The following is a 23,455-nucleotide window of genomic DNA, read 5'->3' as shown; positions in this document are numbered from 1 at the left end:
GGAGCTCCGTATGTTTAAACATTAGCGCTCGTTTCTCCGGCAGTGTTGATCGACCGGCATCAGCTCGGTCCAGTCAGTGCCGGATACCAGAAAGTTTCCTGTATGTGGGAAAGCCTTGGAAGACCACACTGTAGCACTGAACTGTGCCAGGGCAAATTCAGCAAGATGTTCTAGAACCATCAAGAAAAGGCCATTTCTCCAATACAGTCTAGTCCTTTCACAGATTATGTACAGTGTCCCTTACTGTAGACATCTATTTAACGTCCCGAGGAAAAGATTTTCCTAAATACTCCAATCCCCAAAGGTAATCAAGCAAAACACTGGAATATTGTGTCATCCTCGCACTCTACTTGATTTATTAAAGGCAACATAGAGGGCTGATGTAAATTAAGAGCCATATTGGGAAACTATTAATTCCCCTAATACGCCCCTACAAGTAAAGCAGAAATTGATGTCACTATCAAGTGCCTTCTGTTGCCTAGGAACTAAGCTCTGGAATTCCCTGCCTAAACCTGTCCTCCTCACTACCTCTCTTTCCTCCTTTAAGACGCTCCTTAAAACCTACCTCTTTGCCCAAGCTTTTGGTCACCTGCCCTAATTTCTCCTTATGTTGCTTGGTGTCAAATTTTGTGTCTTAAAATACTCCTGTGCAGCGCCTTGGGACGTTTTACTACGTTAAAGGCGTTATATAAATACAAGTTGTTGTTGTATCACTGGATAATGATCAGATTGGGAATCAAATCTTGAATCTTTGTGTCATTGTTGAACCGTTGACACTTGTGAAGGAGATGAATTTTCTACTTAGATAACACAAGAAGATGGTTTACAGTTCCGCACAGCCTTTTAATGGCTCACAAAATCTGGATGCTTTTATTTCCCATCAGAATGTTAAAACTTAAACTCCTATCACCCAACATGCACTCTATAGGTGACTAAACAGGAATGTCTTCTTCCCCTGGTTCACCTTGCCCTAGTTTACCTGTAGTCAGTGACGGCAGCCAAGCCTGCAATGTCCAGGACCAATCCAGAGTTTGGCTGTCTACTGGAGGAGGGTTTGTTGGGGTTATGAGGAGGAGAAGAGCCTTCATGGCATAACATCCCACTGCCAGTCATGCGCCAAAGCTGTGATCTTTTACCTGGTTCCTGGATTTACAAAGTTGAAGCAGAATTTTAGTATGGGTTATAGGTTAAAGTACTGAACAAGACATATACTATAACTGTGACTTAACACAAGCGAAGTATAACAAAATATTTCTGTCAAGCAATAAATTTAGTTTAACTGCAATATTTTTTCCTGACCCCTCCTAGCATCTACACTTACTGGGCTATAGTTTCAGGGCACTGGTTGCCTCTAGTACCTTCTGGTCATTCTTCATGTACAAGGCTTGTTACACTTGTTCCAATTGGCTATCCAACCATGAAGGACATTGCAGCCAAGCTAAATCCTGTCCTCAATCAACGATCATACACATGTGCATTCCAGAAGGGAATCACTGGATTGTGATCAGGAGTAGGAACCTCGACTTATCTCCCCTTCCCCCTAAGCCATCAGGGAATTCTTACACACCCCGAACCACGCGGCTGGAGCTTTCAATTAAGCTTGAAGTAAACAGGAGCACAGGACTACTGATTCTCTGTGCACTACCTCTCACAGGACATGCAATCTTAAGCTACAAAGCTTAGATCTTTTAAAAAGTTTCTGTTTACTGTAGGTCTCCCCTCAGTACCAACCTGATCAACTCTTTATTAACAGGCCTATAACTGCTATATTGGTTTTGTTCCACTCGTCCTGCTGCTGTTCTCAACTCCCTCATCCTATCAACAACTCTCAGATGCAAGTGCCTGTGACTGAATCCAGCAAAGACCATTATTCCTCTCCTCTCCACCAAATACAGCCTTGTATACAGAATAAAAATGCATATCCCCGCCAGCAATGAGTGGCTAACAGAATAGTTAAAAATAAATTAAAACTGGCTCCTTCAGAGGCTCAGTTTATAACGTCGCTGCCTGGTATGCTGCCAAGACATACAGACCAAGGCGATCCTCAGTACAATCCTTGGTCTGTGCTGAATTAGCTGATCTGTGAAGTAGTGCTACAATTGACATCGGTGCCCTGGGCTGGGAAGGGGGAGAGATTGCTATCTAGTTAGAATAGAATTGGGCTCAGCTGTTATATTCTCCATGGTTAAGCAGTCTGCCAACATGCCAGTCTGCCTTATCTAAGGAAGGATATACTTGCCATAGAGGGAGTGCAACAAAGGTTCACCAGACTGGTTCCTGGGATGGGGGGATTGTCCTATGAGGAGAGATTGAGTAGACTAGGTCTATATTCTCTGGCATTTAAAAGAATGAGAGGTGATCTCATTGAAACATACAAAATTCTTACAGGGCTTGACAGGGTAGATGCAGGGAGGATGTTTCCGCTGGCTGGGGAGTCTAGAACCAGGGGTCACAGTCTCAGAATAAGGGGTCGGCCATTTAGGACTGAGATGAAGAGCAATTTCTTCACTCAGAGGGTGGTGAATCTTTGGAATTCTCTACCCCAGAGGCTGTGGAGGCTCAGTCGTTGAGTATATTCAAGACAGAGATTGATAGATTTTTGAATATTAAGGGAATCAAGGGATATAGAGATCGGGCAGGAAAGTGGAGTTGAGGTAGAAGATCAGCCATGATCTTATTGAATGGCAGAGCAAGCTCGAGGGGCCGAATTGCCGACGCCTATTTCTTATGATCTTACTCACTGTCTAGGCTCCTCTATGATGAATAGCTGCGGAAGAGGTAGAACCATACCTCAGCAAGTGTCAACATCTTCTGGAGAGGAACGGGGAAAGTACACGTACACGCGTGTGTTTTGGAAGGGGTATAACATATTTACAGTCTTACTGATAGGTTGTATCTATAGCTTCTGTTCAATGCAAACTGCATTGAAAATGTTCCTTGCAACACAGTTGGAAAAAACAACAGTTAAGATAAGATTTCTGCACAGATGTAATTTTTTTTTTTTTTACCTTTTTCTTCAGTATCACTCTTCCAGTTTTGGGGGCAACATCCAGAACTAATTCTGCAAATCTAATATTTTTCTTTCCTGAACCTCGAGCAACTGGCCTCCCAGAAGATTCCATGAGCCTGATTTAAAAAAAAAACCCACAAATTTAACATGCCAGATTTGATTAAGAACAATCATGCATCTATAGAGCACCTTTCACCACCTCAGGTCATCCCAAAGCGCTTCACAGCCAATGAAATACTTTCGAAGTGGAGTGACTGATTTAACGTAAGGAAACACGGCAGCCAACAGTGCACAGCAAGGTGCCACAAACAGCAAGAAGATAAATGATCAGATAATCTGTTTTGGTGCTGTTGGTTGAAAGATAAATGTTGGCCAGGACACTGGGCGAATTCTCCTGCTCTTCTTCAAATAGTGTCAGGGGATTTTTCCACCCGAGAGGGCAGGTGGGGCCTCGGTTTAACATCTCATCTGAAAGACGGCACCGCCGGCAGTGCACTGACGTGTCAGCCTAGATTGTGCTCAAGTCTCTATAGCGGGGCTTGAATCCACAAACTTCAGACTTAGAGATGAAAGTGCGACCAACTGAGCCACAGCTGACACATTAGCTCACACTATAGTTTAAAATTAACAATGGGATATTTTAGCTATAATATAAAGCTAGTTATAACACTGCAGAAACCATCAAGAGTATAAGAATCACAATTATAAACACTGTTTGACACTACAATTCATTATTTCACACTCACGTCACTTAAGACCTTTAAACCGTGACCAGAAGAGAGTATTATGGGGCACTTTTCAGACTTCACGCTCCCCGCAGGGAACCTTGCCAGCTGGCAACACACACCAGAAATATGAGCACGCAGAATATAATATTCTGACCATTTAAATTAATGTTCAGAAAATATTGTGCAGTGTGTGCCTGAATTTCCAATATGTGCCATCAGTGGGTAAGGTTCCCTGTCAGGAGCACAAAGTTGGAAACTTATCCCTTTCGTCTTCCAAGCACTGGATTCCGCTGCAACTAGATAACTTGGATCTGAACATATTTCTCAGAATGTGTGTGTAAGCTGCTCTCTTATTTTAAAAGGCTTTCTGGGCTCTTTGAGCTTGCAGTTGGAGATTCTCTTGTTTCCTCCAGAACCAGGCAGCATTAGCTTTGCAGAAGATCTGGGCTCTTTATTTACATGTCTCTCCCCCATCAGCTCTGAAATAGTCCGCTCACTGGCCAAGGAGCAGGTAGGAAACTTTGTTCCAGTCAGCTCCCCTCACCACTTTTGAAACTCCATTTGGCTTTTCTTGCTTTCTTGTGTGAGAGTCGCCTGACGTCGCTCTGGAAGATACTGTGTACGCGGTCACTTGTGCAAACATGTAAATCTGTGGCACAGTTTTGCAAGACCACAAACACGTTGTTCCACCAGCTAAGTTGATCTTGGCATGGGAAGAAATGGAGAGACAACACAGGAGTCATTAAATTGTTTAACGTTTTCAAAACAAAAATGATGTAGGTTTCTTCTCCAGCAAGACTTATTCTTAAAATCTTCCCTTCTGACTACCTACCTTGACTACACACTTCTCTCTGATTATCTATCTTCAGCACGCACTAAGAGGTCAGTTTTTGAATACACAGTTATGGAAATAACTTCTGTGAGCTGTAGCGCAATATCGTTGGCTGCATTTGAGCTTAGAGTCGGAGATTCCCTTGTTTCCTCTAGAACTCTAGACTCTAAACTGAAATGCAGCCAACAATATAGAAACAATACATTTCTTTCTTTTAGCTGAAAATGCCTTTTGAAAGCACATGACAACAGTTCGAGACCACCACTTCATGCTCCTAAAGTTCCAGCCAATTAATCAAAACCAATAAAGAATATTAAAAAGCTGACTGGAAATGTAATTCCGGGCAACAGAAATCTGAAGCCTACCCAGAGAAGGTATGTGTAGCAGCGATGTAGATGAAATTTTCATAGTAAAGCTGTTTGGACTCTTTGAAGTCATTCATATCACAGGTAATTTCCGATGAACCTGCCCCTTTCACTGTCAGCGTGATGAAAGGCTGAAGGACAGGTTCGTCCCAGGCATAATCCAGTGAGCTGGCTGGTTTTACCTCGGTCTTTAGTCTTGGCTCTGCCACGCCATGTTGGTTGAAAATAACTGCAACCTGATACAACAGAGAAAGAGGGGAGATCATGAACTTGCTGTGAAGGCTGAACACATGTTTCAGTACTCCATGACATTGGTATAACAGCCTGTTCTCTAGCTGCTTGCACCTGCCAGACAGCAGAAATGGTTACACCGTAGCACTTTCAAAGCTACCATGAACAAATAGAAATCAGAGGTGGAAACACAAAAGCAGAAGCACTGTAAATTCAAGGTGATTTGATCTTGGGACTCAATCCATGGTAACAAGAACAATGAAGTTACCCTCGACCAATGCTGGGTTCCTACACATTGAGCGACCTAGTTTAAAATGGTGCCGGTTCAGGGATTCTGGTCTCCCTTATGACTTTTTAATAATGTTTGCAGTCATATACTGTGATACTGAAACAAATACGGCCAAAAATTGACTTGAATGTCGAGAATAATTTTAGCACTGTTATATTAACCCAATAACATAAACATATAAGCAATTTTAAATAACATTGTGTGTATTTTGCTTGCCTGTGCTCTTTTCTCACCATTCACTTTAATTTAAATGTCACGTTATTTCTAGCTAATATAACCCAACTGTCTTAACTTAATTTTTAAAGGTTAAATACATTTCTTGTCTTTTTTTCCCCCTGTGTTTGTTAGATTCATTTTGGAGGTGGAACAACTGGCTGAAACTCCCTCCAAAGGTCAGTTTTCTAGCCAACCAAGTGCCAAAAGTCTAAAGATTGACTTGTTCTGTAGACGTAACCAGTCAACTTTGTATAAATCTTAACAGGTCTAACACATAAAACTTCTGCAGGTTGAGCCATCTCCTATTTGTGGTGACTACACACAGAGGAGATAAATTGTTTGCAATTAGTTTTGTGCTTTCTCCTTCAGGATCTATGAGGAGCTGTGATTGCAAAATGTGAATTGTACTGTAGCTCTGTATTGTGTTAAAAATGGCCTATAGTGACTTACCTCTGAAAAGTTGTCGATGCGGAATGGTGGCGGCAGCTGTTCAGAGTTACTGAATGCAATATGGTACGTTGCTCCTTTCAGAGTGATCTCCACTCGTAGGAGGTGACAGTTGCCTTGAGTATCTCTGCAAAAAAAAATAGCAATCAGTGGGTCAGAGAGCCCTCCAAGGCTACAAACTTCAGCCAGCTTGTTACACAGTAAAAGACAAGAAATGAGAAAGAACAGACACTGTAAAAGGAATACAACATCAAGTCTTTGTGACTGAATGTGGCAGTTAGACCCAACTCTCATGAACTCAAAGTTCTTGTTAAAAAAGATTCTCTAATTTTGTCTGCTTACCCCTGCTTTTCTGAAGGTGATTCAGGCTGGGATGATTCTTCCATGGGGAGAGGTCCTGCAGTATTTTGCCCACATATCTATTCTTCACACACAGTGGACAGTGAGAGCAGATGGGATGTTTGATCATGAGGTTAAACTCCAACCTTGATTTTGTTCTCACACACGCACAAACTTCCCTCAGGAATTGCTGCAGGAGGCCCAGGAATGGTAATCTTGGCCAATTTTCCACTCACTAGTCTGGGGATGTTGAGGCCAAATGTACCACATTTATTGTCATTGTGGCTAAAATTGAGTAGCTCAGTTAGAGATCAAAGCTGTGTCCGTATCCCACAATACACAATGCATTTACCCACAAAGCTAATAGGGGAGGGTATCCAGTACTTGCCAACATGCATAATTCAAGTATCAATAAGCCTTTTGTGTTCTGCACATTAGTCTTTTTTTAAATTCAGGTTTGTAAACACATCACAGTTTCATCACAATGACTGGAGTGTATATAAATTTTACTGGATGACAGACAAAGTAGCATAGGGCCTAACCAGTACTTGCTGCAGAAAAATATTAACAGATGTTGAAAGGCCTGGTTAAGCTTAATAGAAAATGCAGTAAATGGTGAAAAAAATTCAAATTTGTGCCGTTGGTCTGTAACCACGAGTGCCAGAGAAATGTTAATTTAAACCCTTTTTGTAAAGGAGATTGTGAAAAAATAATCTCTAAAGGGCCAGTTATACTACAGGGGCTGGGATCAAACCCAGCACCTGTACAGCAAAGGTCTCCAAACAGTGGCCCATGACCCACAAAGATCTGGTTCTTCTGCACCACTATTTTGGTTGCCAGAATGTATTTCCACAGTCCTTTTCCACCAATCAGAAAACAACATTTTTAAGTTCACCAGCTATTTAAAAATTCAAGTTATAATACAAAAGGAAATCCCAAACACTAGAAAGTAGACGGCAGATCTTGGCAACATCTCATCATGGAGAAAATTCCTTCACAAGGGTGAACTGAGCCAATGACACTGCAATCCACACATCTGTTAACACAAATTGCTACAAATTCTAGAATATCCAAACAATAAATGATGTGTAAAGTGCAATAAACACTGGGTCACCGTTAGCAAGCTCCCAGTGTTTCCACTATTCCACCAGTGGTAGTGGAGCAGGAGCTAATGAGGCCGAGCTCACAGGTGGTAGATCTAAAGCTTTAAATTGAAAGGAAAATAAACAAATAAGTTCCAACTCACCAAAGAGAAGTGAAGAGAGTAGAAGAGCCTGGGCCGTTCCAAACAGGGTCCCACAGGCTCCGTTATGGGCAACTAAGTGTCCCACAAAAGTACAGGAAACTTTGGTTTATCTGGAGGTTAACTGTCTGGAATGCTCGAGCCACCGGCAAAATTCAGGAGTCGGTTCAGTAAGTTTTTTTTCTTTTCGTTGCTTTTTCCACCAGTCAGGCTCTGCAAGGTCTCGCTGAAGCTGTTGCTTAGCTACAGAGACGCTTGCAAGCTACGGCCAACTGTTTAGAAGCTGTTGCTAAGCAACAGAGTTTGTTGCTAGATACGGAGCTCAAAAGCTTCCATATGTTTTAATATTAGCGCTGGTTGTCCGGCAGTTTTGATGGGATGGCAACAGCTCGGTCCCGGATATCACAAAGTTTCCTGTATAGAACACTCCTGCTGTAAAGTGTGAGACAGGAGTTGGTAGGCCAGAGTAATCCTGCCAAATCTGACATCTCACACTGCCATTGACAGCAGAATCACCAGTTTCTGAATGCCAATTGAATCTATGTTTATCTACGAGATATCCTGGTCCATAACCTAGGTTATCACATTTCTCACCTCATGTTGATGTGGAAGGAGTTGTTCTTGTTCACCTCGAATCCCCCTGACCAAGTGCAGTTGGGAACATCCATCAGGCGCACACATAGTAATTGATCATAATCATTCCTTGGCCAATGAAATACAACGCTGGCACTGGGTAGAGTTGAAATGTAACCATCTGGGTTTTGAGTGCCCTGAAAAAGAAAGTTCAAATTAATTATACTGTTGGGTGAATCAGGGAGCTCTACTAACAGGCCCAGAAAACTGAACAGGGCCTAGGCCACACCTCGAGTCTGGTGTCCAGTTCTGGTCAACAAGACAAGGGAGGCATTCAAGCTCTCGAGTTGTTTCGGAAAGGAGGGTGAGAATGGGGAAAGGAAGAAAGGAGGGGTGAAAGGAACTTGCATTAACACAGCATTTCATCATGTCCTGAGCAATGTTGCTGCTAATTTTTTTTTTATTTTTTAAACCATGCATGCACGATTTTTGCATTTAAACGCCGGTGAGCCGGCTGCACGGGAGCTCCAGAGTGCAGTGCGGCCGCGCTGCTTAAAGGGAACATTGGTCCTGAGGATATCCCAGAATGCTTCAAAGCCAATGAAATACTTTTGAAGTGTAGTCATTGTTGGTATATAGGCAAACACAAGCCAATTTGTACACAGCAAGGTCCCACAAACAGCAATTGAGATGAATGACTGGTTAAACTGGTGGTGTTGGCTGAGGGATAGAAACATTGGCCAGGACACTGGGGGGAATTCCCTGCTCTTCTTCACATAGTGCATAGTATTTTTTTACATCTACCAAAGCAGGCAGATAGGGCCTCGGTTAATCCAAAAGACAGCACCTGCAACAATGAATTATTCCCTCAGTACCTTACTGAAGTGTAGGTCTAGATATTCGAAACTTAGAGTGGGGCTATTTAAGCGGATGAGAGGTATTCAATAAGTGTGTTCAATGTTCATATGATAACATCCCTTGTAGCAAGTTCCAGTAACACACTATTTTAAAATGCAAACGTCAATTTAAAGGGGACATGCTGTCATAACGATAAAGAAGCACATTCCTACCAGGCCTCTGGCGAACTCTCGTTGGGCGAAGGCCAGCTTGTGGGAGGATCTGTTGTCCAGTAGGTATCGGGGTGCAAAGGTCACAATGTTGGTATCTCTGTACCGCCCTCTACCTTTCCTGATATCAATTCCTGAAATAGGAAGCATGTTTGGAGACCACAAGTAACCAAAAATAGTAATTGCTACACAAGCTCCATTGTTGTCTCTGGACCAAATCTGTTACTGACTGTGCTTTTATTATGTTTATAAGTATGATGATCTGCTTTGCCCCTCAACCCCTAAAGATTTTCCCTTTAGGTCAGTAAAGCACTTTATTCAGACTCACCAATATTATAAATGAGTCCTGGCCTGTTCCCGTACTGAATCACTTTCACTGCTCGTACACCACTGCCTCCATCTGGAGAGAACTCCTGACACCAACCAGGTACTGCCTCTGGATGGATCCCCTTCCCAATCCGCATGGTACACCTGCAGGGATCAGAGACAATGTGAGGATGAATCCACTCAATCACACACAAGTCAGTAAGACTGGAAGGAGGTGGTTTCCTGGAAGACTTAACAACCATAAATTCACGGATGATACTAAGTCATGTGGTAGTGTCAGGAAATTAGAAGAAAATACGATTACAGCTGGATTTGGATAAACTGAAGTAGGCCCAAAATTGTTAAATGGCTTTTAATGTAGATCATTGTGGTTTCCTGAATTGGCTACAGGTATCTGTGCTTTATGCCTCTCCCAGGAGGTGGAGCAGAAGAAGGATGGGTAATGGGGCTAAATCCAACAAAAAAATGGAGTGAGCGTGTTAATCACCCGATAGCCCTTTCTTGTCCTTAAGTACATAGCATAACCAACTTTTTAAGTTGATGATTCTTAAAGCTAGATTGAAGAGTACATGCTGGGCTTCTCTAATAGCTGAGCGACCGAGACTATGAAGCACCAAGTTTGAGTCAGATAATCTCAACCTGGGTAGCAATAGAGGCACAGCAATTCGCCTCAGCACCCCTTGGTTAGAGAGGTGAAAATCAAATGGGTCTTGATTGCTATCCAGTGACCCCTGCTGAAGGTGACTTGTTTGGAAATTGAGTAAGGATTCCAATTTCCCCTGTAGTCAAACAGTTGTCAATAGTCATTATATCAGCTCACAGTGGTAGAATAGCCATTGGGCTATGTATGGAGGGTGACTAGTAGCATCGAATCTGCATCACAGAAAGGAGTCAATTACTTCAGGATGTACGAAAGGTGGGGGAAAGATGGAAATCTGGAAGAAGAAGGAGGAATAAATTGCATGCATTCCATTTCGTAGTGTAATATGGAGTTATACAGACCAAGAAGCTTTGATCCCCGGTCTGTACTGATATAACCTATCTCAACCTTGGCAGGAGTGGGTGGGGTAAAATTGTTGTATCCATTGGGAAGGACCATTGGTCAAGATTCTTGGTCCTGGTCACCATTTGCTAACTCTTGCTGGAAAGTGCGCAAGTACTTGGTTGAGGGCAGAATGGAAGCAGCTGCGATACCTGCTGATGCTCACACATCAAGAACTGTTGCTGGCACCCACGGAACTATACCCCAACATTAATCATCACCTTTAGGAGAGAAGGCACGAGGCAAGTGTGTATGTAAGTTTAAGAAAATGAAAATGAATTGTAAATCTGTACAATTGCAAAGTTAGAGTTACAAGGTAAAGAGGGTTGGTTTCATAAGAGAAGGAATACAGGCATTTTGGAACAAGGGCATCTGCCCATCTACAGTGCCCCATTTGTAGATCTACATCCAAGATTCACTCAGACACACAGATATATTTCACACAGATAAATCTTTCTTGTAATTCCCAGCATCTCAAAACTTAAAACTTTTAAAATTTGTTCATGGGATGTGGGCATCGCTGGCAACGCCAGCATTTATTGCCCATCCCCAATTGCCCTTGAAAAGGTGGCCACCTTCTTGAACTGCTGCAGTCTGTGTGGCGAAGGTACTCCCACAGTGCTGTTAGGTTGGGAGTTCCAGGATTTCTACCCAGCAACAACAACAACAACTTGTATTTATATAGCGCCTTGAACGTCGTAAAACGTCCCAAGGTGCTGCACAGGAATATTTTAAGACAAAAAATTTGACACCTAGCCACATAAGGATAAGCGATGATGAAGGAACGGCGATATATTTCCAAGTCAGTATGGTGTGTGACTTGGAGGGGAACCTGGAGGTGGTGGTGTTCCCATGCGCCTAGGTGGAAGAGTTTGCAGGTTTGGGAGGTGCTGTCGAAGGAGCTTTTACAAAGGTTAAGGACAGGATAGATCCTCTCCATAATTACAAACTACCCAAATTCACAATCGTCAGTTTGTGGACATCAGATGAACCTGGGATGTGTACTATTGCATCTTTTACTCACATGTTAGGTTGCTCCTTGTCTGCAAAGCTGAACAGGAGGGGGCTGAGGCTTCGTGCAAGCTCATGCTCCTCGAACTGTCCTGCTGCATCAGCCTTGGCATTGTCCTGTCGAAAAATTAATGGCAGCCCTGAAGAAAGATGGGAATAAAGCAGAACTCTTCAGACCATTGATTTCTGTGCACCACTTGCAGTTCTGAAAATATGCAGCATTACATCATGCATCTATTTTTACTTTGGAATTTGAACTCTTTTTCTAACCTGTCTTGTTGAGGAGCCAGTACGGTGCAGAAATGAGTATCTTGAGGGAGCCCTCTGCTCTGCACACAATCCGAATGCTCAGGTTCAGCAGGCGCTTTTTGGTGTCATAGAGACGCATACGAACATGATAGTTAGTGGTTCCTGCGGGTATTAGGAGTTCCTTGCACACGGAAAAGTTTTCTAGTGTAATTCCTGACAAGAAAATTGTGATTAAAAAGCGTTTTGAAAACAGGAAGAATTTTTTACACTTAAATTACCCCTGGAGAGTAACTGAAGTATTCTGAAATAAATTGCTCAAACAACAACACTACTTATGGTATTTGTGTCTGATTTTAGTTTGTTTATACATCCAGGGATATCACATTTAGAAAAAGACTTGCCTCTATTGTATATAGTGTTTTAGCATGACGCAAAGCACTCTATATACAATGAGTTACTTCAAAAAGCTCACGAGTGTTATGTAGACATATGCTGCAACCATTATGCACACAAGATCCCACAAATGGCAACGAGGTGAAGGACCAATTCGTTCATTTGTTTCAGTGGTACTGTTTGAGGGAGTATTGTTGGCCAGGACATCAGGAAAAAACTCTACGCTTCTTTGAATCGCGTCACGTGAGCTTTAACGTACACCCAGAATATTCGTTCAAGTCTGGTGTGGGGCTCTGAAAAGTACTTCTGCAGAATAGAAGGTGCAGCCTATTTTGTCCTTCTAGGTGGAAGAGGTCGCGGTTTTGGGGGGTGCTGCTGAAGAAGCCTTGGCGAGTTACTGCAGTGCATCTTGTAGATGGTACACATTGTAGCCACGGTATGCCGGTGGTGGAGGGAGTGAATGTTTAAGGTGGTGGATGGGGTGCTTTGTCCTGGATGGTGTCGAGCTTCTCGAGTGTTGTTGGAGCTGCACTCATCCAGGCAAGTGGAGAGTATTCCATCACACTCCTTACTTGTGCCTTGTAGATAGTGGAAAGGTTTGGGGAGTCAGGAGGTGAGACACTCGCCGCAGAATACCCAGCCTCTGACTTGCTCTTGTTGCCACAGTATTTATGTGGCTGGTCCAGTTAAGTTTCTGGTCAATGGTGATCCCCAGGGTGTTGATGGTGGGGGATTTGGCGATGGTAATTGCCTGGCATTTGTGTGGCACAAATGTTATCTGCCACTTATCAGCCCAAGCCTGAATGTCGTCCAGGGCTTGTTGCATGCGGGCATGGACTGCTTCATTATCTGAGGAGTTGCGAATGGCACTGAACACTGTGCAGTCATCAACGAACATCCGCATTTCTGACCTTATGTTGGAGGGAAGGTCATTGATGAAGCAGTTGAGGATGGTTGGGCCTAGGACACTGCCCTGAGGAACTCCTGCAGTGATGTCTTGGGGCTGTGATGATTGACCTCCAATCACCACAACTATCTTCCTTTGTGCTAGGTATGACTTCAGCCAATGGAGAGTCCCTCCCCACCGATTCCCATTAACTTCAGTTTTACTAGGGCTCCTTGATGCCATACTTGGTCAAATGCTGCCTTGATGTCAAGACAGTCACTCTCATCTCACCTCTGTACACCCAGAGTACATTCTGTGTCCTTGCTTCTTCCAAGTGGTGTTCAACATGGAGGAGTACTGATTCATCAGCAGGAGGTTTGCCCATGCTTGACTTCATGGGTTCCGGAGTCAATGTTGAGGACTTCCAGGGCCACTCGTTCCCAACTGTATACCACTGTGCCGCCACCTCTGGTGGGACAGGACATACCCAGGGATGGTGATGGTGACATTGGCTGAAAGGTATGATTCTTTGACTATGTATAACTATGTATGACTATGTTGGTGAGGAGGACTTTGCAGGGTGGACTGGGCTAGGTGTGCCGTTGTTGTGTCCAAGTAATCCGTCCGGTTTTATTCTTATTATTATTTTGCGTAGCGGTTTGTTACAACTGAGTGGCTTGCTAGGCTAGGCCATTTCAGAGGGCAGTTAAGAGTCAACCACATTGCTGTGGGTCTGGAGTCACATATAGGCCAGGCCAGGTAAGAAGGGCAGATTTCCTTCCCTAAAGGACATTAGTGAACCAGATGGGTTTTTACGACAATCCATTACTGATACTAGCTTTTAATTCCAGATTTATTTAATTAACTGAATTTAAATTCCCCAGCTGCCGTGGTGGGATTTGAACTAATGTCTCTGGATCATTAGTCCAGGCCTCTGGATTACTAGTCCAGTAACATAACTACTATGCTACCGATCCCGTTTCCTATCCGGAACATAACTTAAACACAGACATAACATACTTGTGATGGCCCGTTCCATTTACTGTAGATTTGTTGGGTCAAACTTACCTCGATGTACTCCAACTTAATTTCAGAAGCCAAGCACAATATAGATATAAAAAGAAAACCTACAAATATTGGAAATGCACAGCAGATCCATCAGCATCTGCGAGAGAAAGGCAAGGTAACGTTTGAGTGGAATACACTTCTTCAGATGTAGGGTCTCTACCTATAAACATACACTATTTGTTTCTCTTCCAGATGATGAGACCGGATGCGTATTTGCAGCCTGTTTTTTACCCCCCATTCTTTCAATGCACACAAGACGACATTTATGCAACTATGTTACAGAAACTCCGAAAAGTACTTCTGCAGAATATAAGGCGCAGCCTATTTTGCCCTTTAACAATTTGACAAGATGCCCTCTGCATTTAAGGTTAGTGAGAGGCAAAAAGGACATAACAATTAGAGGTCTTACCAAGCTCGATGTTCTGAGACGTGTCAGCTGTGTGCAGCACAGCATCTTTCCCTCGTTTCAATGGCCCATTGATGGAGGTGCCTTTGACATAGTAGGAAAGCTCACAGGGTAGTAGGTTTGTCAGGACAAGGGTGGGCAACAAGTAGACAGTGTGACCTGGTTGTCGGTAAACCTGCATAGCATTGCCGGACATCAAATTTAAGGGCAGGTAATCGGGGTAGTTCTCCTTCTTAACTGCCACACAATATCTACAAGAAATAACAAAAAAAATTTTACTCTCAAAACTACAGCTACATTCCTACACTCTTACTACTACAACAACAACCTGCATTTATAAAAGGCCTTTAATGGCAACAAAAAATAATCCCAACGACCTTCAGAGGTTTAAATCAGACAAAGATGACAAAGGAGGTGATGTTAGGAAGGGCTGGTCCAAGGGGTTGGGTTTTAATGAGGGCCTTTAAGGAGCAGAGGGAGTTCCAAAGCGCGAGGCCTAGCTGGCTGAAGGCACGGCTACCAAAAGTGGAGAAAAGGGTGGAGGGGGAGAATGCATAAGATGGCCAGAGCCAGTAGAGCAGGGAGGAGTTGTTGTTTGGTTGGACGAGGTTACAGCCATAGTGAGGGATAAGGTCACGGTGGGATTTAAACGAGGATGAGAATTTTAAAGTGGAGGTGCTGGCTGCACTTGAAACTCTTGAAATATCTGTCAAACAATAGAATCCTGTTACCAAAGTTAGTTTCAAAGGAATATTTGTTACATAGACAGTTAATTTCCCTTATACGCCAAACTATGAATAGGTTTATGCCTTAATTTGGTGACATTTTTTGTGTTCATCAAAGTAAAGGATTCAATGATATGAAGAAAAACTAAACTTGTACCCCCAATGATAGCATCAAGCACAGAGGTTTCATGTTTTACTGATTTTCTCCTGAAAATTGAGAGATGTTGCAACATCTCTGGATTGCTGCGAGTCTCCCAAGATTTGATTTCAAGTCCCCTGACGTCGAGTTGAAATCGGAGGTTGTGCTGAAGCTGTTCGGTGCCCTGGCCAGGCGTGCTGCACACAGTACTGGTAGCCATGACACAAGGGAGCCATCCAGGCCCTAAGGGCAGTGTAGACAAGACCAACAAAACTAATCCCTGGCATTACACGGTAAAGCTTTAAGGAATGATGTGACAAGCTGGTGCTCTTCAGTTTCGAAAACAGAAGCTTCAAGGGATCTTACAGCAGTATACGAAATAACAGGATAATAAAGGAAACCTGAAACAATAATGTCAGATACACCAGAGCAACAGGACAGGACGGCACTGATTCAGGGTTGTGAAAGGTAAATTTGGGGCAGACATCAGGAAGTATTTCTTTACATAGGTGATAACATCTAGAATGCATTGCCAGGAAGAGGTGGTGAGGCCTGGACATGACTCATTTAAGAAACAGCTGGTTCCTATAATGTGAAATCTGTAAGACTGGTTTTCTGAAAGAGTGAGATCAAATGGGTTGAAGGGCTGTCTTCATCCAAACTTATTTTGTGATTCTATGTATCTCTTTCATTTGATGAGGTTTATTGGCCCAGAAATTCGGGTCGGGAGCTTCCCGTGGTTGCAAGCCTCCGACCTGCACTTACCTAGCGCGCCGGCCGTTGTGCTGTGGGCCCGCGTGGAATTCCGATCCGGGGCCTGCTCCAGCTGCCGGCGCGCAGTGCTCGCTTATCTTAGGGGCGCAGTTAGTTCGATGCGTCCCCTGGGATCACGTGGGCCATGGGGAGCCAATCGGAGCAGGGAATGCTCCATTCATAAGTTTGACAGGAAGAGCTGTCAAAACTTAGAAATACTACGGGCCCCAAAACATCACTAAATCAAATTAAAAAAAAAAAAAAAAAAATCACATTTTTAAAATAAACTATAAATTACATGAAATAACTATTTTAAACAATTTAAAATTTTTGAAAAAAATAATTTTATTTTCTAACGGGGCTAAAAATAAACTTACCTTGCTTTAAATTACAGGTAGACTATCCTTTATCCGAACTTCCGAAAACCTCTAAAAACCGAAAGTTTTTTCATTCAGCGTAAGTCGTGCGCACGACATGACCAGAGTGGCGCACGACTTGCGCTGAGCAGGGCAGAGGGTCACAGAGTTCCCTCCTGGGTAGGAGATTGCAGGCCGAGCCGGGCAGTGTGAAGGAGGTACCGGGAGAGTGAACCCGACAATACAGCGGCCTGTCCGATAGCTGCAGCAGCCCGTCCGATATTCTTTTCTCCCCCACCCCGACCGCCTGCCGACCCCAACCCCCCGCCGACCCCCACCCGACCCCCCCGCCGACCCCCACCCCCGACCCCAACCCCCCGCCGACCCCGACAAATTTCCCAATACCTTCTGAAATCCGAAAAATTCCAAAAACCGAAACTCAGCTGGTCCCAAGGTTTTCGGATAAAGGATAGTCTACTTGTATTTAAAAATAATAAACCTGTGGAAAAAATGTTTTAATTTTATTAATTCACCACTTACCTTGTAAAAAGCAGGCCTTACGCCTGCTTTTTAAATGTGTAAATTCTGGAGACTTACCCTCCCGGGAAAACCTGTAAAAAAAAATGTAAGTTCGATGCGCACGCGCAGCCTCTCCCGTGCACGCGTTCGACCTCTTAACCCCTGCTTTCAGGGGAATGGAAGTGCCGGTTTCCCGCGCATGCGCAGTGCATGCAAGAAACCGGCACTTCCATTGGGCTTACAGGCGAGTACCCCGTGCGTACACAGGTGCCAATTGTTATTTTAAATAAAATCAAATTTAAAAACGATATAAGCAGTAAGAAGTGCCTTTGCCGAGCTTGGCAACAATGAATTTGCTCCAATTTGTGTGCAGAAAATGTAATGTTTTAAAATAATTGAAAACTTCCCAGGGAAAAACTCTAATCAAGGGTTAGCTGCAGAGCAACGCTCTCTCTACACTGCCCCATCAAGCAACCCAGGTCAGGTATAGCATGGATTAGATGCAGAGTAAAGTCCCCATTACTATGCCCTTACAATGTGGTTTGACTCCAATTTCATAGTGTCCCCCTTCTGTAGCATATGGCATTTCCCACACCATTTCGGTGAAAATTTAGTGCAAGCCTATGACTAATGTTGAGGATTTTTTTGAACTGGATTGAGAATAGCAAAAGCTATTTCACTTAGAACTGGCAGGGAGTCTGATTTTTTTTTTTAAACTCATCACTCTGGGCTGATTTTAAACTCAGGCCTTGGAAGTGACCGAGCAGTGCTTGCATGCGCTGCATCACCCAGTGTCCCTCTGGTTGGGATTCCTTCATTATTGCAACACACTTCCACTAATAAGTATACAAGAATAGTCTCTATTTGAAATAAGAGCTCTTGGCAGAGAGATTAAAATAATGCACCCCCTCTGTCAACTGCGTGACTTTTTGTTATTCAGCACTGGAATTTTAATTTTAAAAACCTGCACTACTGTAAACAGGAGGTCAGTTAGCATCTGTGGAGAAAACAGAAGGTCAAATTATTTCGAGCCAGGCCCTTCTTCAGAACTAGAATTTTTGTATTCAGTGACTAAGTGTTGCTTCATGTTCTGAAGATTGCACAGAAAAAGTTTTAGAAGGTTGCATATCATAAACTTACACCCAAAACATTTTGGGGATTTCCAGAAATAAATGCAGTTGACATCAGAACAGATTGCTTACCTGTAAGAGCAATTGTCGTCACAGTCTGACGAATGACACTCTCGTTTGCTGCTGTTCACCTCCCCTACTTTTGCCACACTGGTCCAATGGATGGGTGTTTTACAGAAGAACAGCCCAAGCCCCTTTGGTCTCGCTTGTAGACGCCAAGATGTTAGGTGCAAGGGGATTGCTAATGAGTCGCCTGGTAACACTGCTGGCAGCACCACGGGTTCTGAAATTATCAGAATTACTTTGCATAAATTTGAGAACATATAAAAAGTGAACAACCATTGTAAACTGTTGCCTGGGAAAATAACAGTACCACTACTAATCTCAAGTCAGAGTCCGTCACTGTGATGGTCCTAAGGACACCCTAACCAAGGGAAGAGGCTAAAGAGACAGGCATCACATTTTTCTACTCTTCTCGCTACTGATCACGGATGAGGAAGGCCATTCGTCCATCTTAATTTATGCATCTAAGAGATCCCCAAGTACCCCCATTGCAGTATCTAATTGTTTCATAAATAATTCCAGAGTTTTCTTCCACTACTCTATCTGGAAGTCTGTTCCATACACTGATCATGCCGTGCGAAGAGAAATTTCCAGACACCAGTCCTAAATTTGCCTTTTACTAACTTGAATTTATTTACCCATGTCCTACTCTCACAATTGAAATTAAAGTGATATTCTGCATTTATCTCCTCCACTCTCATAACTATCTTATCTACCTGCATGATTATCTCTCAGACACCACCTTTCCAGGCAGAAAGGCTCTCCAGTTTTTCCTCATATTTCAGGCCTTTGACATGAGGGATCAACCTTGTGGCTCTATTCTGTAATATGCCTAGGGCTTGAATGTGATGTTTTTGTCTTGGTGATCAGAATTGGACACATTACTCAAGGTATGGTCTGACCAGAGAAGTATGGACTGTTCTGGTTACATAGTTCAATATTTTGTTGGCTTTGTTTATTGCTGCTCTGCTGAGAGCTTCAGGTCTACTAGCAGCCTACGTAGACAGGTTATTGAACCACAGGAGCCATCACAACAGAGACTAACCCTGTCTTCACCCAATGTCCACAGCACTTTCTAGCGAGGATCAAGCCAGTTAATGATCAGGATTCAGAACTCTGTTTGATCTTCCCTTCCTTAGCCCAGGGCACTGACTCCAGTTATAATGCCTTGCTGCTGCAAAACTGTAGCCAAGTCAGTATCCACTTTTCAATTTAAATGGCTGAATCCATCACTAATCAAAAATGAATAGCCAAGGTTATGACATTAGTGCATTGCATAATGTACTTACTTTATACAGTTTCTAATAACAGGTTGAATAAAGGATAATGTTTAAATCAACAGTTTAAAATAAAAAAGCTGGTTGTTTTTAAACTCTGTATAAAAATATCTAGAACCTAATATTAGTCTCTATTTCACTTTGTGGACAGCATGCGAGGTTACGCCATAAATGGATGGGATGGACTTGGCGGGCCTGATGATCCTTTCTTTGTAGGATTTGTCTCACTGATGTACTGTTGAGTTATTGCTGGAATTCCAGGGATAACTGTTAAGGAACATACTGCCATGTCGGTTAATAACTTACTGTCCGGAGCAGATGGGCTGTCCAGTCTCAGTTCCATAGGTACCTCCAATTTGTTTTTCACAATCAGCGCTGAGCGGACAGTTATCACTTTTCTTGCACTCCCCTCCAGAGTCACAGAAAACACAACCCTTACAGGGGGCAGTGCCGAGAACTGCAGGGGAAGGGGGCACAATGTAACACTTTATTCATAAAGGAGCACTTAACAATCCGTCTAATAATACAGTATTTACAACAACTTATATATAGGGCAGAGAATTTCTGTTTGATGTGCTTCCTGTATGAACACTAGGCATTAGCCCACTACACCGCCGTTAAAATAGCATAACGGGCATTTGGTACGATGTGTTGAAATATTCATACACAACCTGCACTGATAATTTCTACCCTCTATGAATATCTCCAAAGCTATGTATTGAGATGGTCACATTTGATAATGTTAGACTCATGACCTGACCTGATGCACACGAAGGAAGAACTTGCATTTCTACAGTTCCTAATCATATCAGCTGGGTAACACCAAAGGGCTTCATTGTTCTCAACGTAGACAAATAAAGCAGCTAATTTGAACACAGCAGACTAGTAAAATGGCAAATGTGGTAAGTGTCCAGTAAATCTGTTTTTGGTGATGTTTGAGGAAGGAATATTGGCCAGGACATTGGGAAAACTCCCTGCTTTTCTTTGATTAGTGCCATAGGAACTTGTACGTCCACAGAACAAATAGATAGAAGCTAATTAGAAAAGATGGCATCTCCAACAATCCCTCAGTAATGTACTCAAATCTCAGTCTAGATGAAGTGCTCAAATCCTGGGGCTTAAACACACAAACTTCTGACTCAAGGAACAGTACTACCAAACTGAACCAGGGCAAAACTGGGAGACAATTCAATCAGATAAATGAGAATCAGAATTAAATGCAACTCTGTCAAATGTAAATGATACACTAGATTACAAAAATCATATACAGTCTACCGTTGATAATTGAAAGTTGTAGTTGTGCTAAATAAATTCAATTATCCAATAATTTGAAACAAGCAATATAAATAACACAAAGTGAGAATTTAGTGCTAAAAATCGAATCATTAAATCATTTGAAATAAGTAACTTCAAATTAAGAGTAGATTATAATCTGATGATGGATGTACAGCCAGGGAAAGAATGCTTACATAGACATGTGGATGTATTATATTGGTCTTGCTGATGGGACTCCCAACCTGCCAGAGAGAGAAGGTAGATTTGCGTTACACAAGCAACTGCGAAATTAAACTGTCGAGTGTTAAAGCTGATGACTGGTTTTACATCAATGGCTGAAATAATTAACAGCATACATAAAACATTTTATGCAAATTGTAGCACACATTTAACATCCGCGACCAAAATTGTGAAGGTAACTTCGCCCGGCGGGAAACTGACTGGATCAGAACAGTCGCCCGTTTTACTTTCCACTGAAGTCAATGGGCGACCGATCTGATCTCGTCAGTTACCCATCGGGCAGGTTAGGCTAAAAATTATCCCGTGATTTAGTTCAGTCCATACCTTGAGGGGATTTCACTTTGGGGAGGGAAAGAGACACTAATTGAGTATCACAGCTCAATCCAAATCTGCCCTTACCCAATTTTTTTTATTCGTTCCTGGGGTGTGGGTGTCGCTGGCAAGGCCAGCATTTATTACCCATCCCTAATTGCCTTTGAGAAGGCGGTGGCGAGCTGCTGCAGTCTGTGCGGTGAAGGTACTCCCACAGTGCTGTTCGGGAGGGAGTTCCAGGACTTTGACCCAGCGACGATGAAGGAACGGCGATATATTTCCAAGTCAGGATGGTGTGTGACTTGGCGGGGAACTTGGAGGTGGTGGTGTTCCCATGCGCCTCCTGCCTTGTCCTTCTAGGTGGTAGAGGTCACGGGGTTGGGAGGTGCTATTGAAGCAGCATCGGCACGTTGCTGCAGTGCATCTTGTAGATGTAAATGTGCACATACACACTTTCCAGCTAGTTGGCGTATCCTCCTCGTTAGCGCATCGACCTTCCTGTCAGTGTGTTGCAGTACCAGACAAGCCTGCATATTTAACTACTGCACCATTAGAGGAGTCTGACATTTTTGCACATGACAATTATTTACCTTGTCACACACACATGTAAAAGACAAATGATTGTTTGCAAAACTTTTTTCTGAAGCTGTTGCTGCTTCAAAGTCTCAGAATATCAAGCCGTCGTTAAAAAATACAGATTCTCAGAATTATATAGGTTTTGACAAATGACATGCTAACAGTACATCATACACACCATGGAGGACTGGTTATTTCGGTCAGGTGCTGCACAACGGAAGAAGATGCCGACTTTGTCCACAGACACTGGGCTCACTTGTTCCCACCCATTCACCCGCACCAAAAGCTGGTGAATCTTCAACTCATGAGTGTGTCTGTTAGTACAAATGCAAGAACCTATTACTACTGTGTCTTACACACAGTTATGACCACACAAAGATTTTACATAAAAATGCCACCATGATATTGCATAAATATGGTCACTGATTATTACTGAGATATAAAGACTGTAGAGTGAGTACTATGCTAGCTTATTTCACTCACCTGTGTCTTAGTTTTTCCCTGGCTTCAAACTCGAAAGGCACTTCTTCTCCTGGAAGTACCTCGCACCATTGGCTGACATTGTGCATGTCATCAAGTTCTGCCACAGATCCTTCGTGTACATACCCAGGGCTCTCGCTGTGAGAAAGTGCCACCCTACAATGGAAAGCAAAAGCAACACATAAATCACTGTCAGTGCATTATATTGTGGCGGTACCACTGAGTTAATCTAACTAACTGTATATAATTCTCTTTAACGATGTTCTAACACCGGCCTAAACCTGTACCATTGTGTTGGGCATTACTGGGGTTTTGCATATAGAGTTTGCATCTACGGGGTGTGGCCCCTTGAAGACCGCGGGCAAACGCGATGACGTCACGTCGCAAATCACGTGACTACCCAAGCGCAGGAAAACGCGGGCAAACGCGATGACGTCACGCCACGTGATGACATCACGTCGCAATCCATGGGGCTGCACAGGCAGTCCTCGTGGCATCCCCGTTCAGGAACAAGGATATCTTGCTACAGTTGTACAGGGCCTTGGTGAGACCGCACCTTGAGTATTGTGTGCAGTTTTGGTCGCCTTACCTGAGGAAGGATGTTCTTGCCATGGAAGGAGTGCAGTGAAGATTCACCAGGCTGATACCTGGGATGGCAGGAATGACTTACGAGGAGAAATTGTGTCGATTGGGCTTATACTCACTGGAGTTTAGAAGATTGAGAGGGGATCTCATCGAAACCTATAAAATTCTGTCAGGCCTGGACAGACTAGATGCAGGAAGGATGTTTATGATGGCCGGGGAGTCCAGAGCCAGGGGTCATAGTCTAAGGATAAGGGGTAAGCCATTTAGGACTGAAATGAGGAGGAATTTCTTCACCCAGAGCGT

General features: G+C 43.2%; 1 protein-coding gene across 4 annotated transcripts in view; it reads right to left on the bottom strand.

Moving 5' to 3' along the window:
• Positions 1-23,455, bottom strand: part of vps13d (vacuolar protein sorting 13 homolog D) — a 260,231-nt gene that overhangs the window by 95,715 nt on the left and 141,061 nt on the right. For all 4 annotated transcript variants that reach the window (XM_085966919.1, XM_085966915.1, XM_085966916.1 and 1 more), the window contains 15 exons: positions 22,571-22,723; positions 22,266-22,401; positions 21,154-21,201; positions 19,991-20,141; positions 18,417-18,627; positions 14,726-14,973; positions 11,991-12,182; positions 11,734-11,860; positions 9,669-9,811; positions 9,344-9,474; positions 8,295-8,470; positions 6,122-6,245; positions 4,936-5,171; positions 3,009-3,126; positions 980-1,143 (listed from right to left, as the gene is read on the bottom strand). In XM_085966919.1, coding sequence (XP_085823045.1) covers positions 980-1,143; positions 3,009-3,126; positions 4,936-5,171; positions 6,122-6,245; positions 8,295-8,470; positions 9,344-9,474; positions 9,669-9,811; positions 11,734-11,860; positions 11,991-12,182; positions 14,726-14,973; positions 18,417-18,627; positions 19,991-20,141; positions 21,154-21,201; positions 22,266-22,401; positions 22,571-22,723 — 2,358 coding nt within the window. The remainder of the gene's footprint in view (positions 1-979; positions 1,144-3,008; positions 3,127-4,935; positions 5,172-6,121; positions 6,246-8,294; positions 8,471-9,343; positions 9,475-9,668; positions 9,812-11,733; positions 11,861-11,990; positions 12,183-14,725; positions 14,974-18,416; positions 18,628-19,990; positions 20,142-21,153; positions 21,202-22,265; positions 22,402-22,570; positions 22,724-23,455) is intronic.

This window comes from Somniosus microcephalus, chromosome 25 (genome assembly GCF_052327205.1).
Source record: "Somniosus microcephalus isolate GS21.2 chromosome 25, FLI_Smic_1.0, whole genome shotgun sequence".
Taxonomy (NCBI): Eukaryota; Metazoa; Chordata; class Chondrichthyes; order Squaliformes; family Somniosidae; genus Somniosus; species Somniosus microcephalus.
The sequence above is the reverse complement of the archived record's forward strand: the minus strand, read 5'-3'. Positions and strand labels throughout refer to the sequence as shown.